Source organism: Metopolophium dirhodum, chromosome 1, assembly GCF_019925205.1.
Source record: "Metopolophium dirhodum isolate CAU chromosome 1, ASM1992520v1, whole genome shotgun sequence".
NCBI lineage: Eukaryota > Metazoa > Arthropoda > Insecta > Hemiptera > Aphididae > Metopolophium > Metopolophium dirhodum.
This window is the reverse complement of record NC_083560.1, coordinates 32,707,720-32,724,920: the sequence shown is the minus strand read 5'-3', so window position 1 is coordinate 32,724,920 and position 17,201 is coordinate 32,707,720. Positions and strand designations below refer to the sequence as shown.

Genomic DNA, 17,201 nt, shown 5'->3' with positions numbered 1-17,201 from the left:
TTGTATGTTTACAGACGCTTACTGAACACATTGCGACTCGTACGAATTTCAGGCGTAGCTTTTGGGATATTTACACATTTTGTGCTGTACCTACGTGCCAATAAAAATGAAATCAATAAATTCTGCGTTTTTTTACATATTGTTAGCAATTGCATTATGTACACCAAATGTTTCCTCGTACTGTGGAAACGATAGACAAATCGAAGATTTACGAACGGCGTTAATAACACAGGAATCCATTTCCACGGTATTGACAACACTAAGCGCAATACCGGTAACCGGTGCGACGTTAGCGTTCGCGCAAATGATGATGTCCGGTCGATTTGGTTTGCATTTGAAAGAAGTGTTTAAAGAAATGAAAACTTCTTTGGATAAGGATCATAGAGACTACAATCAGTGTTCAGAAATCTTAGAAAAAACAGTAACAGCAAGCACACTCATCAAGTCAACTAGTTTTGGGTTCTCTCTGACGGCAATGATACCGGGTGTCGGTTTGGCATTTTTAGCTCCGAGGTTAGGTACATCGATATCTGCTATGTTACTTATAAGAGAAAGATTAGAATTTTGGCAAAATCTTGGTTGCCAATATGCTACAACAAGAGATTGTAATTTATAGGTGAATCAATAAATGTATATTAATGATATGATTGTAAACGATAATAATAGCTATATATTTGTTTTATCATAAAATAAATATTCTAAATTATACCGTATTATGTTTGATTTCATTTATTAAAAAATTATCTGTTAGAAGTTAGTGAATATATTTTTTTGCATGTATCTTCTTATCTATTTAATGTACAACACTAGTTGTAGGTATACAGTATTATCGTAGTCAGTATAAAACGTATATCCGTGTATTATACGTATGTAATATACGTATATTTATATATTTTTAAATAATTAAGTTTGTTTGTTGTAATGAGAGACGATTTAAAAATGATGATTGATTTTCAAAATATTCGGTTATTTGATTTATATACATTTCAACATATTTGACTTTATTTCATTTACTAAATACATTTTATTTTTAGTTGTAGTTAAGTAAGTTGAGTGGTAACATCAAATTCCTTTTTCAGCTTCGTGACAGACTAATAGTACATATTTAGGTTGGTAAGTTAATTTTCCTTTACTCTATATGGAAATCAAACACATAAGATGTCCAGTTGATTCTGTAAAAGCATTTAGACAATTTGTCATGACTTTTGAAGTGTTTTTATCATATCTACATACTTTATAGTTTAAACTATTTATATAGCAGGGGACACCAAATGGTGGCCTACAGTCAAGAAAAAACAAAGTAAAAAAACGATAGTCTTAGGTATAATGTTCTAGAGTTAAGTTAAATGTATTGATGTGTGTTTTTTTTAAAAAATTTTTTTTTGTGGCTGTCATTACCTATTAGGACAGTGAAAGTGCTTGGATTTTCTTCAACAGTAACTTTTCTGATAGAAAACTGAATCTAGTTAGTACTTTGAGGCGTCAAAAGTAAAAATTTCCCAGTAGTTTTCAAAAACGACGTTAAAAACAAACGAAATATTAAGAAAAAACGGGAATTTTTACGAAAAATCTGTTTTCGAGAATCTGATTTCGATTTTGGTTTTTGTTGCAACTCTAAAAAAAATTAACGTAGGTATATGAAATTTTGACTGAATGTTTATATTAGCATTCTCTATACACCATAATATTTTCCAAATATTTTGACTTATTTTGAGCTGTTTACGGACATTTTCTGTTTCCATTTTTTTTAGTTTTTTTTTCTATAAATATCAATAAAATCTTATTTGTTAGGTAAAAAAGCGTGAGAATTTAATGCAAGGATCCTGATATATTGTTACAATAGCAGTTGAAAAATATTAAAAATATATAGGCACAACTCTTTTTGAAGCATTTAAAGTTCAAATTTTGACAAAATTTATCAAAATTAAAATTTAATAATTATTTTGTAGTTAAAAATTTATAAAATGTTCAACTTTTATAGCTAAGGATTGAAAATTTAAAACAAGGCTCCACGTAAATAGGTTATATATAAATTACTTTATTCACAATAATATCGTCAAATATACTTGGTAATATCATAGGCTGACTGACCGTTTTCGCTCAGAATCGTTTTTCTTATGCAATGATATTATATCATTGAATTCAAATTTAACATCATCCATTACAGTGACCCACTTGTAACCTACTGTACAGCAGAGCGATATCCACTTACCCACCATTTTAAATCAGTTAAGTTAAGTTAATAGTTTATATAAAATAGTTAATAATTTATATTATGCACCAATAACAAAAAGTTAAAAGTTAAAAGTCAATTTAACTATAGGTCAACTCAGTTAAAAGTTAATACACACTTTTTGTTAACTTTTTATTAAGTTAAAAAAAAGTTAATTTGTTTATGCAACGCTAGCGTACTTAATTTTTTTCCAACCCAAAACTAAATTATAGACTATAATGTTTATACTTTATATACAGAATTTCCATATAAGTTAGATTCAAATGATACAGACTTTTAACTTTTAACAACTGACGGTAAATATTTTTTGACATGAAAACGAAATAGATTTAAATAGTGAAATATAATAAAATTAAAAACAAAATAAATTAACTTAACTTACTTCTTACAATGAAAAATGAATTCGTTAATTTCACATTAATTAAAAAAGAAATTAAGGAAGTTAACAGTTAAGTTAATGAAATGCCAATAGTAACTAGTTAAGTTAAAAGTTTAAATTAAATTAATTTTAGATTCTTAGCGAAGCGATGAATGTATTGATTCTACAATGATGTGTGTTTTTTTTTTTTATTTTTTTTTATTTTTGTGTCTGTCATCACCTTTTAGGACAGTAAAAGTGGTTGGATTTTCTTCAATAGTAACTTTTCTGATAGGAAAGTGAATCTAGTTGGTACTTTGGGGGGTCAAAAGTAAAAATTTCCCAGTAGTTTTCACAAGCGACGTGAAAAACAAAAGAAAAATTAAGGAAAAACGGAAATTTTTACGCAAAATCTGTTTTCGAGAATCTGATTTCGATTTTGGTTTTTGTTGCAACTCTAAAAAAAATTAACGTAGGTATATGAAATTTTAACAATAAATATTCTAAATTATACCGTATTATGTTTGATTTCATTTATTAAAAAATTATCTGTTAGAAGTTAGTGAATATATTTTTTTGCATGTATCTTCTTATCTATTTAATGTACAACACTAGTTGTAGGTATACAGTATTATCGTAGTCAGTATAAAACGTATATCCGTGTATTATACGTATGTAATATACGTATATTTATATATTTTTAAATAATTAAGTTTGTTTGTTGTAATGAGAGACGATTTAAAAATGATGATTGATTTTCAAAATATTCGGTTATTTGATTTATATACATTTCAACATATTTGACTTTATTTCATTTACTAAATACATTTTATTTTTAGTTGTAGTTAAGTAAGTTGAGTGGTAACATCAAATTCCTTTTTCAGCTTCGTGACAGACTAATAGTACATATTTAGGTTGGTAAGTTAATTTTCCTTTACTCTATATGGAAATCAAACACATAAGATGTCCAGTTGATTCTGTAAAAGCATTTAGACAATTTGTCATGACTTTTGAAGTGTTTTTATCATATCTACATACTTTATAGTTTAAACTATTTATATAGCAGGGGACACCAAATGGTGGCCTACAGTCAAGAAAAAACAAAGTAAAAAAACGATAGTCTTAGGTATAATGTTCTAGAGTTAAGTTAAATGTATTGATGTGTGTTTTTTTTAAAAAATTTTTTTTTGTGGCTGTCATTACCTATTAGGACAGTGAAAGTGCTTGGATTTTCTTCAACAGTAACTTTTCTGATAGAAAACTGAATCTAGTTAGTACTTTGAGGCGTCAAAAGTAAAAATTTCCCAGTAGTTTTCAAAAACGACGTTAAAAACAAACGAAATATTAAGAAAAAACGGGAATTTTTACGAAAAATCTGTTTTCGAGAATCTGATTTCGATTTTGGTTTTTGTTGCAACTCTAAAAAAAATTAACGTAGGTATATGAAATTTTGACTGAATGTTTATATTAGCATTCTCTATACACCATAACATTTTCCAAATATTTTGACTTATTTTGAGCTGTTTACGGACATTTTCTGTTTCCATTTTTTTTAGTTTTTTTTTCTATAAATATCAATAAAATCTTATTTGTTAGGTAAAAAAGCGTGAGAATTTAATGCAAGGATCCTGATATATTGTTACAATAGCAGTTGAAAAATATTAAAAATATATAGGCACAACTCTTTTTGAAGCATTTAAAGTTCAAATTTTGACAAAATTTATCAAAATTAAAATTTAATAATTATTTTGTAGTTAAAAATTTATAAAATGTTCAACTTTTATAGCTAAGGATTGAAAATTTAAAACAAGGCTCCACGTAAATAGGTTATATATAAATTACTTTATTCACAATAATATCGTCAAATATACTTGGTAATATCATAGGCTGACTGACCGTTTTCGCTCAGAATCGTTTTTCTTATGCAATGATATTATATCATTGAATTCAAATTTAACATCATCCATTACAGTGACCCACTTGTAACCTACTGTACAGCAGAGCGATATCCACTTACCCACCATTTTAAATCAGTTAAGTTAAGTTAATAGTTTATATAAAATAGTTAATAATTTATATTATGCACCAATAACAAAAAGTTAAAAGTTAAAAGTCAATTTAACTATAGGTCAACTCAGTTAAAAGTTAATACACACTTTTTGTTAACTTTTTATTAAGTTAAAAAAAAGTTAATTTGTTTATGCAACGCTAGCGTACTTAATTTTTTTCCAACCCAAAACTAAATTATAGACTATAATGTTTATACTTTATATACAGAATTTCCATATAAGTTAGATTCAAATGATACAGACTTTTAACTTTTAACAACTGACGGTAAATATTTTTTGACATGAAAACGAAATAGATTTAAATAGTGAAATATAATAAAATTAAAAACAAAATAAATTAACTTAACTTACTTCTTACAATGAAAAATGAATTCGTTAATTTCACATTAATTAAAAAAGAAATTAAGGAAGTTAACAGTTAAGTTAATGAAATGCCAATAGTAACTAGTTAAGTTAAAAGTTTAAATTAAATTAATTTTAGATTCTTAGCGAAGCGATGAATGTATTGATTCTACAATGATGTGTGTTTTTTTTTTTTATTTTTTTTTATTTTTGTGTCTGTCATCACCTTTTAGGACAGTAAAAGTGGTTGGATTTTCTTCAATAGTAACTTTTCTGATAGGAAAGTGAATCTAGTTGGTACTTTGGGGGGTCAAAAGTAAAAATTTCCCAGTAGTTTTCACAAGCGACGTGAAAAACAAAAGAAAAATTAAGGAAAAACGGAAATTTTTACGCAAAATCTGTTTTCGAGAATCTGATTTCGATTTTGGTTTTTGTTGCAACTCTAAAAAAAATTAACGTAGGTATATGAAATTTTAACAATAAATATTCTAAATTATACCGTATTATGTTTGATTTCATTTATTAAAAAATTATCTGTTAGAAGTTAGTGAATATATTTTTTTGCATGTATCTTCTTATCTATTTAATGTACAACACTAGTTGTAGGTATACAGTATTATCGTAGTCAGTATAAAACGTATATCCGTGTATTATACGTATGTAATATACGTATATTTATATATTTTTAAATAATTAAGTTTGTTTGTTGTAATGAGAGACGATTTAAAAATGATGATTGATTTTCAAAATATTCGGTTATTTGATTTATATACATTTCAACATATTTGACTTTATTTCATTTACTAAATACATTTTATTTTTAGTTGTAGTTAAGTAAGTTGAGTGGTAACATCAAATTCCTTTTTCAGCTTCGTGACAGACTAATAGTACATATTTAGGTTGGTAAGTTAATTTTCCTTTACTCTATATGGAAATCAAACACATAAGATGTCCAGTTGATTCTGTAAAAGCATTTAGACAATTTGTCATGACTTTTGAAGTGTTTTTATCATATCTACATACTTTATAGTTTAAACTATTTATATAGCAGGGGACACCAAATGGTGGCCTACAGTCAAGAAAAAACAAAGTAAAAAAACGATAGTCTTAGGTATAATGTTCTAGAGTTAAGTTAAATGTATTGATGTGTGTTTTTTTTAAAAAATTTTTTTTTGTGGCTGTCATTACCTATTAGGACAGTGAAAGTGCTTGGATTTTCTTCAACAGTAACTTTTCTGATAGAAAACTGAATCTAGTTAGTACTTTGAGGCGTCAAAAGTAAAAATTTCCCAGTAGTTTTCAAAAACGACGTTAAAAACAAACGAAATATTAAGAAAAAACGGGAATTTTTACGAAAAATCTGTTTTCGAGAATCTGATTTCGATTTTGGTTTTTGTTGCAACTCTAAAAAAAATTAACGTAGGTATATGAAATTTTGACTGAATGTTTATATTAGCATTCTCTATACACCATAACATTTTCCAAATATTTTGACTTATTTTGAGCTGTTTACGGACATTTTCTGTTTCCATTTTTTTTAGTTTTTTTTTCTATAAATATCAATAAAATCTTATTTGTTAGGTAAAAAAGCGTGAGAATTTAATGCAAGGATCCTGATATATTGTTACAATAGCAGTTGAAAAATATTAAAAATATATAGGCACAACTCTTTTTGAAGCATTTAAAGTTCAAATTTTGACAAAATTTATCAAAATTAAAATTTAATAATTATTTTGTAGTTAAAAATTTATAAAATGTTCAACTTTTATAGCTAAGGATTGAAAATTTAAAACAAGGCTCCACGTAAATAGGTTATATATAAATTACTTTATTCACAATAATATCGTCAAATATACTTGGTAATATCATAGGCTGACTGACCGTTTTCGCTCAGAATCGTTTTTCTTATGCAATGATATTATATCATTGAATTCAAATTTAACATCATCCATTACAGTGACCCACTTGTAACCTACTGTACAGCAGAGCGATATCCACTTACCCACCATTTTAAATCAGTTAAGTTAAGTTAATAGTTTATATAAAATAGTTAATAATTTATATTATGCACCAATAACAAAAAGTTAAAAGTTAAAAGTCAATTTAACTATAGGTCAACTCAGTTAAAAGTTAATACACACTTTTTGTTAACTTTTTATTAAGTTAAAAAAAAGTTAATTTGTTTATGCAACGCTAGCGTACTTAATTTTTTTCCAACCCAAAACTAAATTATAGACTATAATGTTTATACTTTATATACAGAATTTCCATATAAGTTAGATTCAAATGATACAGACTTTTAACTTTTAACAACTGACGGTAAATATTTTTTGACATGAAAACGAAATAGATTTAAATAGTGAAATATAATAAAATTAAAAACAAAATAAATTAACTTAACTTACTTCTTACAATGAAAAATGAATTCGTTAATTTCACATTAATTAAAAAAGAAATTAAGGAAGTTAACAGTTAAGTTAATGAAATGCCAATAGTAACTAGTTAAGTTAAAAGTTTAAATTAAATTAATTTTAGATTCTTAGCGAAGCGATGAATGTATTGATTCTACAATGATGTGTGTTTTTTTTTTTTATTTTTTTTTATTTTTGTGTCTGTCATCACCTTTTAGGACAGTAAAAGTGGTTGGATTTTCTTCAATAGTAACTTTTCTGATAGGAAAGTGAATCTAGTTGGTACTTTGGGGGGTCAAAAGTAAAAATTTCCCAGTAGTTTTCACAAGCGACGTGAAAAACAAAAGAAAAATTAAGGAAAAACGGAAATTTTTACGCAAAATCTGTTTTCGAGAAAATCGATTTTGGTTTTTAGTGTAACTCTAAAACAAATGACCGTAGGGACATGAAATTTTGACTGAATGTTTATATTAGCATTTTCTATACACCATAAAATTTACAAAATATTTTGACTCTTTTTGAGCTGTTTACGGCCATTGTCAGTTTTCAATTTTTTTAATTTTTTTTTCTATAAATATCAATAAAATTTTATCTGTTGATTAAAAAAGCTTGAAAATTTAATAGAAGGCTCCTAGGTTATTGTTTCAAAGGCAGATTACCTTGTTTTACATATATAACATGTATGTATTGTATGTTTACAGACGCTTACTGAACACATTGCGACTCGTACGAATTTCAGGCGTAGCTTTTGGGATATTTACACATTTTGTGCTGTACCTACGTGCCAATAAAAATGAAATCAATAAATTCTGCGTTTTTTTACATATTGTTAGCAATTGCATTATGTACACCAAATGTTTCCTCGTACTGTGGAAACGATAGACAAATCGAAGATTTACGAACGGCGTTAATAACACAGGAATCCATTTCCACGGTATTGACAACACTAAGCGCAATACCGGTAACCGGTGCGACGTTAGCGTTCGCGCAAATGATGATGTCCGGTCGATTTGGTTTGCATTTGAAAGAAGTGTTTAAAGAAATGAAAACTTCTTTGGATAAGGATCATAGAGACTACAATCAGTGTTCAGAAATCTTAGAAAAAACAGTAACAGCAAGCACACTCATCAAGTCAACTAGTTTTGGGTTCTCTCTGACGGCAATGATACCGGGTGTCGGTTTGGCATTTTTAGCTCCGAGGTTAGGTACATCGATATCTGCTATGTTACTTATAAGAGAAAGATTAGAATTTTGGCAAAATCTTGGTTGCCAATATGCTACAACAAGAGATTGTAATTTATAGGTGAATCAATAAATGTATATTAATGATATGATTGTAAACGATAATAATAGCTATATATTTGTTTTATCATAAAATAAATATTCTAAATTATACCGTATTATGTTTGATTTCATTTATTAAAAAATTATCTGTTAGAAGTTAGTGAATATATTTTTTTGCATGTATCTTCTTATCTATTTAATGTACAACACTAGTTGTAGGTATACAGTATTATCGTAGTCAGTATAAAACGTATATCCGTGTATTATACGTATGTAATATACGTATATTTATATATTTTTAAATAATTAAGTTTGTTTGTTGTAATGAGAGACGATTTAAAAATGATGATTGATTTTCAAAATATTCGGTTATTTGATTTATATACATTTCAACATATTTGACTTTATTTCATTTACTAAATACATTTTATTTTTAGTTGTAGTTAAGTAAGTTGAGTGGTAACATCAAATTCCTTTTTCAGCTTCGTGACAGACTAATAGTACATATTTAGGTTGGTAAGTTAATTTTCCTTTACTCTATATGGAAATCAAACACATAAGATGTCCAGTTGATTCTGTAAAAGCATTTAGACAATTTGTCATGACTTTTGAAGTGTTTTTATCATATCTACATACTTTATAGTTTAAACTATTTATATAGCAGGGGACACCAAATGGTGGCCTACAGTCAAGAAAAAACAAAGTAAAAAAACGATAGTCTTAGGTATAATGTTCTAGAGTTAAGTTAAATGTATTGATGTGTGTTTTTTTTAAAAAATTTTTTTTTGTGGCTGTCATTACCTATTAGGACAGTGAAAGTGCTTGGATTTTCTTCAACAGTAACTTTTCTGATAGAAAACTGAATCTAGTTAGTACTTTGAGGCGTCAAAAGTAAAAATTTCCCAGTAGTTTTCAAAAACGACGTTAAAAACAAACGAAATATTAAGAAAAAACGGGAATTTTTACGAAAAATCTGTTTTCGAGAATCTGATTTCGATTTTGGTTTTTGTTGCAACTCTAAAAAAAATTAACGTAGGTATATGAAATTTTGACTGAATGTTTATATTAGCATTCTCTATACACCATAATATTTTCCAAATATTTTGACTTATTTTGAGCTGTTTACGGACATTTTCTGTTTCCATTTTTTTTAGTTTTTTTTTCTATAAATATCAATAAAATCTTATTTGTTAGGTAAAAAAGCGTGAGAATTTAATGCAAGGATCCTGATATATTGTTACAATAGCAGTTGAAAAATATTAAAAATATATAGGCACAACTCTTTTTGAAGCATTTAAAGTTCAAATTTTGACAAAATTTATCAAAATTAAAATTTAATAATTATTTTGTAGTTAAAAATTTATAAAATGTTCAACTTTTATAGCTAAGGATTGAAAATTTAAAACAAGGCTCCACGTAAATAGGTTATATATAAATTACTTTATTCACAATAATATCGTCAAATATACTTGGTAATATCATAGGCTGACTGACCGTTTTCGCTCAGAATCGTTTTTCTTATGCAATGATATTATATCATTGAATTCAAATTTAACATCATCCATTACAGTGACCCACTTGTAACCTACTGTACAGCAGAGCGATATCCACTTACCCACCATTTTAAATCAGTTAAGTTAAGTTAATAGTTTATATAAAATAGTTAATAATTTATATTATGCACCAATAACAAAAAGTTAAAAGTTAAAAGTCAATTTAACTATAGGTCAACTCAGTTAAAAGTTAATACACACTTTTTGTTAACTTTTTATTAAGTTAAAAAAAAGTTAATTTGTTTATGCAACGCTAGCGTACTTAATTTTTTTCCAACCCAAAACTAAATTATAGACTATAATGTTTATACTTTATATACAGAATTTCCATATAAGTTAGATTCAAATGATACAGACTTTTAACTTTTAACAACTGACGGTAAATATTTTTTGACATGAAAACGAAATAGATTTAAATAGTGAAATATAATAAAATTAAAAACAAAATAAATTAACTTAACTTACTTCTTACAATGAAAAATGAATTCGTTAATTTCACATTAATTAAAAAAGAAATTAAGGAAGTTAACAGTTAAGTTAATGAAATGCCAATAGTAACTAGTTAAGTTAAAAGTTTAAATTAAATTAATTTTAGATTCTTAGCGAAGCGATGAATGTATTGATTCTACAATGATGTGTGTTTTTTTTTTTTATTTTTTTTTATTTTTGTGTCTGTCATCACCTTTTAGGACAGTAAAAGTGGTTGGATTTTCTTCAATAGTAACTTTTCTGATAGGAAAGTGAATCTAGTTGGTACTTTGGGGGGTCAAAAGTAAAAATTTCCCAGTAGTTTTCACAAGCGACGTGAAAAACAAAAGAAAAATTAAGGAAAAACGGAAATTTTTACGCAAAATCTGTTTTCGAGAAAATCGATTTTGGTTTTTAGTGTAACTCTAAAACAAATGACCGTAGGGACATGAAATTTTGACTGAATGTTTATATTAGCATTTTCTATACACCATAAAATTTACAAAATATTTTGACTCTTTTTGAGCTGTTTACGGCCATTGTCAGTTTTCAATTTTTTTAATTTTTTTTTCTATAAATATCAATAAAATTTTATCTGTTGATTAAAAAAGCTTGAAAATTTAATAGAAGGCTCCTAGGTTATTGTTTCAAAGGCAGATTACCTTGTTTTACATATATAACATGTATGTATTGTATGTTTACAGACGCTTACTGAACACATTGCGACTCGTACGAATTTCAGGCGTAGCTTTTGGGATATTTACACATTTTGTGCTGTACCTACGTGCCAATAAAAATGAAATCAATAAATTCTGCGTTTTTTTACATATTGTTAGCAATTGCATTATGTACACCAAATGTTTCCTCGTACTGTGGAAACGATAGACAAATCGAAGATTTACGAACGGCGTTAATAACACAGGAATCCATTTCCACGGTATTGACAACACTAAGCGCAATACCGGTAACCGGTGCGACGTTAGCGTTCGCGCAAATGATGATGTCCGGTCGATTTGGTTTGCATTTGAAAGAAGTGTTTAAAGAAATGAAAACTTCTTTGGATAAGGATCATAGAGACTACAATCAGTGTTCAGAAATCTTAGAAAAAACAGTAACAGCAAGCACACTCATCAAGTCAACTAGTTTTGGGTTCTCTCTGACGGCAATGATACCGGGTGTCGGTTTGGCATTTTTAGCTCCGAGGTTAGGTACATCGATATCTGCTATGTTACTTATAAGAGAAAGATTAGAATTTTGGCAAAATCTTGGTTGCCAATATGCTACAACAAGAGATTGTAATTTATAGGTGAATCAATAAATGTATATTAATGATATGATTGTAAACGATAATAATAGCTATATATTTGTTTTATCATAAAATAAATATTCTAAATTATACCGTATTATGTTTGATTTCATTTATTAAAAAATTATCTGTTAGAAGTTAGTGAATATATTTTTTTGCATGTATCTTCTTATCTATTTAATGTACAACACTAGTTGTAGGTATACAGTATTATCGTAGTCAGTATAAAACGTATATCCGTGTATTATACGTATGTAATATACGTATATTTATATATTTTTAAATAATTAAGTTTGTTTGTTGTAATGAGAGACGATTTAAAAATGATGATTGATTTTCAAAATATTCGGTTATTTGATTTATATACATTTCAACATATTTGACTTTATTTCATTTACTAAATACATTTTATTTTTAGTTGTAGTTAAGTAAGTTGAGTGGTAACATCAAATTCCTTTTTCAGCTTCGTGACAGACTAATAGTACATATTTAGGTTGGTAAGTTAATTTTCCTTTACTCTATATGGAAATCAAACACATAAGATGTCCAGTTGATTCTGTAAAAGCATTTAGACAATTTGTCATGACTTTTGAAGTGTTTTTATCATATCTACATACTTTATAGTTTAAACTATTTATATAGCAGGGGACACCAAATGGTGGCCTACAGTCAAGAAAAAACAAAGTAAAAAAACGATAGTCTTAGGTATAATGTTCTAGAGTTAAGTTAAATGTATTGATGTGTGTTTTTTTTAAAAAATTTTTTTTTGTGGCTGTCATTACCTATTAGGACAGTGAAAGTGCTTGGATTTTCTTCAACAGTAACTTTTCTGATAGAAAACTGAATCTAGTTAGTACTTTGAGGCGTCAAAAGTAAAAATTTCCCAGTAGTTTTCAAAAACGACGTTAAAAACAAACGAAATATTAAGAAAAAACGGGAATTTTTACGAAAAATCTGTTTTCGAGAATCTGATTTCGATTTTGGTTTTTGTTGCAACTCTAAAAAAAATTAACGTAGGTATATGAAATTTTGACTGAATGTTTATATTAGCATTCTCTATACACCATAATATTTTCCAAATATTTTGACTTATTTTGAGCTGTTTACGGACATTTTCTGTTTCCATTTTTTTTAGTTTTTTTTTCTATAAATATCAATAAAATCTTATTTGTTAGGTAAAAAAGCGTGAGAATTTAATGCAAGGATCCTGATATATTGTTACAATAGCAGTTGAAAAATATTAAAAATATATAGGCACAACTCTTTTTGAAGCATTTAAAGTTCAAATTTTGACAAAATTTATCAAAATTAAAATTTAATAATTATTTTGTAGTTAAAAATTTATAAAATGTTCAACTTTTATAGCTAAGGATTGAAAATTTAAAACAAGGCTCCACGTAAATAGGTTATATATAAATTACTTTATTCACAATAATATCGTCAAATATACTTGGTAATATCATAGGCTGACTGACCGTTTTCGCTCAGAATCGTTTTTCTTATGCAATGATATTATATCATTGAATTCAAATTTAACATCATCCATTACAGTGACCCACTTGTAACCTACTGTACAGCAGAGCGATATCCACTTACCCACCATTTTAAATCAGTTAAGTTAAGTTAATAGTTTATATAAAATAGTTAATAATTTATATTATGCACCAATAACAAAAAGTTAAAAGTTAAAAGTCAATTTAACTATAGGTCAACTCAGTTAAAAGTTAATACACACTTTTTGTTAACTTTTTATTAAGTTAAAAAAAAGTTAATTTGTTTATGCAACGCTAGCGTACTTAATTTTTTTCCAACCCAAAACTAAATTATAGACTATAATGTTTATACTTTATATACAGAATTTCCATATAAGTTAGATTCAAATGATACAGACTTTTAACTTTTAACAACTGACGGTAAATATTTTTTGACATGAAAACGAAATAGATTTAAATAGTGAAATATAATAAAATTAAAAACAAAATAAATTAACTTAACTTACTTCTTACAATGAAAAATGAATTCGTTAATTTCACATTAATTAAAAAAGAAATTAAGGAAGTTAACAGTTAAGTTAATGAAATGCCAATAGTAACTAGTTAAGTTAAAAGTTTAAATTAAATTAATTTTAGATTCTTAGCGAAGCGATGAATGTATTGATTCTACAATGATGTGTGTTTTTTTTTTTTATTTTTTTTTATTTTTGTGTCTGTCATCACCTTTTAGGACAGTAAAAGTGGTTGGATTTTCTTCAATAGTAACTTTTCTGATAGGAAAGTGAATCTAGTTGGTACTTTGGGGGGTCAAAAGTAAAAATTTCCCAGTAGTTTTCACAAGCGACGTGAAAAACAAAAGAAAAATTAAGGAAAAACGGAAATTTTTACGCAAAATCTGTTTTCGAGAAAATCGATTTTGGTTTTTAGTGTAACTCTAAAACAAATGACCGTAGGGACATGAAATTTTGACTGAATGTTTATATTAGCATTTTCTATACACCATAAAATTTACAAAATATTTTGACTCTTTTTGAGCTGTTTACGGCCATTGTCAGTTTTCAATTTTTTTAATTTTTTTTTCTATAAATATCAATAAAATTTTATCTGTTGATTAAAAAAGCTTGAAAATTTAATAGAAGGCTCCTAGGTTATTGTTTCAAAGGCAGATTACCTTGTTTTACATATATAACATGTATGTATTGTATGTTTACAGACGCTTACTGAACACATTGCGACTCGTACGAATTTCAGGCGTAGCTTTTGGGATATTTACACATTTTGTGCTGTACCTACGTGCCAATAAAAATGAAATCAATAAATTCTGCGTTTTTTTACATATTGTTAGCAATTGCATTATGTACACCAAATGTTTCCTCGTACTGTGGAAACGATAGACAAATCGAAGATTTACGAACGGCGTTAATAACACAGGAATCCATTTCCACGGTATTGACAACACTAAGCGCAATACCGGTAACCGGTGCGACGTTAGCGTTCGCGCAAATGATGATGTCCGGTCGATTTGGTTTGCATTTGAAAGAAGTGTTTAAAGAAATGAAAACTTCTTTGGATAAGGATCATAGAGACTACAATCAGTGTTCAGAAATCTTAGAAAAAACAGTAACAGCAAGCACACTCATCAAGTCAACTAGTTTTGGGTTCTCTCTGACGGCAATGATACCGGGTGTCGGTTTGGCATTTTTAGCTCCGAGGTTAGGTACATCGATATCTGCTATGTTACTTATAAGAGAAAGATTAGAATTTTGGCAAAATCTTGGTTGCCAATATGCTACAACAAGAGATTGTAATTTATAGGTGAATCAATAAATGTATATTAATGATATGATTGTAAACGATAATAATAGCTATATATTTGTTTTATCATAAAATAAATATTCTAAATTATACCGTATTATGTTTGATTTCATTTATTAAAAAATTATCTGTTAGAAGTTAGTGAATATATTTTTTTGCATGTATCTTCTTATCTATTTAATGTACAACACTAGTTGTAGGTATACAGTATTATCGTAGTCAGTATAAAACGTATATCCGTGTATTATACGTATGTAATATACGTATATTTATATATTTTTAAATAATTAAGTTTGTTTGTTGTAATGAGAGACGATTTAAAAATGATGATTGATTTTCAAAATATTCGGTTATTTGATTTATATACATTTCAACATATTTGACTTTATTTCATTTACTAAATACATTTTATTTTTAGTTGTAGTTAAGTAAGTTGAGTGGTAACATCAAATTCCTTTTTCAGCTTCGTGACAGACTAATAGTACATATTTAGGTTGGTAAGTTAATTTTCCTTTACTCTATATGGAAATCAAACACATAAGATGTCCAGTTGATTCTGTAAAAGCATTTAGACAATTTGTCATGACTTTTGAAGTGTTTTTATCATACCTACATACTTTATAGTTTAAACTATTTATATAGCAGGGGACACCAAATGGTGGCCTACAGTCAAGAAAAAACAAAGTAAAAAAACGATAGTCTTAGGTATAATGTTCTAGAGTTAAGTTAAATGTATTGATGTGTGTTTTTTTTAAAAAATTTTTTTTTGTGGCTGTCATTACCTATTAGGACAGTGAAAGTGCTTGGATTTTCTTCAACAGTAACTTTTCTGATAGAAAACTGAATCTAGTTAGTACTTTGAGGCGTCAAAAGTAAAAATTTCCCAGTAGTTTTCAAAAACGACGTTAAAAACAAACGAAATATTAAGAAAAAACGGGAATTTTTACGAAAAATCTGTTTTCGAGAATCTGATTTCGATTTTGGTTTTTGTTGCAACTCTAAAAAAAATTAACGTAGGTATATGAAATTTTGACTGAATGTTTATATTAGCATTCTCTATACACCATAACATTTTCCAAATATTTTGACTTATTTTGAGCTGTTTACGGACATTTTCTGTTTCCATTTTTTTTAGTTTTTTTTTCTATAAATATCAATAAAATCTTATTTGTTAGGTAAAAAAGCGTGAGAATTTAATGCAAGGATCCTGATATATTGTTACAATAGCAGTTGAAAAATATTAAAAATATATAGGCACAACTCTTTTTGAAGCATTTAAAGTTCAAATTTTGACAAAATTTATCAAAATTAAAATTTAATAATTATTTTGTAGTTAAAAATTTATAAAATGTTCAACTTTTATAGCTAAGGATTGAAAATTTAAAACAAGGCTCCACGTAAATAGGTTATATATAAATTACTTTATTCACAATAATATCGTCAAATATACTTGGTAATATCATAGGCTGACTGACCGTTTTCGCTCAGAATCGTTTTTCTTATGCAATGATATTATATCATTGAATTCAAATTTAACATCATCCATTACAGTGACCCACTTGTAACCTACTGTACAGCAGAGCGATATCCACTTACCCACCATTTTAAATCAGTTAAGTTAAGTTAATAGTTTATATAAAATAGTTAATAATTTATATTATGCACCAATAACAAAAAGTTAAAAGTTAAAAGTCAATTTAACTATAGGTCAACTCAGTTAAAAGTTAATACACACTTTTTGTTAACTTTTTATTAAGTTAAAAAAAAGTTAATTTGTTTATGCAACGCTAGCGTACTTAATTTTTTTCCAACCCAAAACTAAATTATAGACTATAATGTTTATACTTTATATACAGAATTTCCATATAA

At 27.0% G+C, this 17,201-nt stretch overlaps 4 protein-coding genes across 4 annotated transcripts; all 4 read left to right on the top strand.

Moving 5' to 3' along the window:
* The first annotated feature begins 106 nt into the window (after nt 1-106).
* On the top strand, nt 107-616 carry LOC132933712 (uncharacterized). The gene has a single exon (XM_060999995.1). It carries the CDS (start codon nt 107-109, stop codon nt 614-616), a length of 510 nt encoding a protein of 169 aa, XP_060855978.1.
* A 7,590-nt stretch (nt 617-8,206) lies between these two features.
* Nucleotides 8,207-8,716, top strand: LOC132933710 (uncharacterized). Its single transcript, XM_060999993.1, has one exon. The coding sequence runs from the start codon at nt 8,207-8,209 to the stop codon at nt 8,714-8,716; it is 510 nt and encodes a 169-aa protein (XP_060855976.1).
* Nucleotides 8,717-11,514: 2,798 nt separating this feature from the next.
* Nucleotides 11,515-12,024, top strand: LOC132933699 (uncharacterized). Its single transcript, XM_060999982.1, has one exon. The coding sequence runs from the start codon at nt 11,515-11,517 to the stop codon at nt 12,022-12,024; it is 510 nt and encodes a 169-aa protein (XP_060855965.1).
* Nucleotides 12,025-14,822: 2,798 nt separating this feature from the next.
* Nucleotides 14,823-15,332, top strand: LOC132933714 (uncharacterized). Its single transcript, XM_060999996.1, has one exon. It carries the CDS (start codon nt 14,823-14,825, stop codon nt 15,330-15,332), a length of 510 nt encoding a protein of 169 aa, XP_060855979.1.
* Nucleotides 15,333-17,201: the final 1,869 nt, after the last annotated feature.

Coding starts and splice junctions, on each gene's coding strand:
- LOC132933712 (XM_060999995.1), top strand. CDS start 107: ATGAAATCAATAAATTCTGCGTTTTTTTACATATTGTTAGCAATTGCA.
- LOC132933710 (XM_060999993.1), top strand. CDS start 8,207: ATGAAATCAATAAATTCTGCGTTTTTTTACATATTGTTAGCAATTGCA.
- LOC132933699 (XM_060999982.1), top strand. CDS start 11,515: ATGAAATCAATAAATTCTGCGTTTTTTTACATATTGTTAGCAATTGCA.
- LOC132933714 (XM_060999996.1), top strand. CDS start 14,823: ATGAAATCAATAAATTCTGCGTTTTTTTACATATTGTTAGCAATTGCA.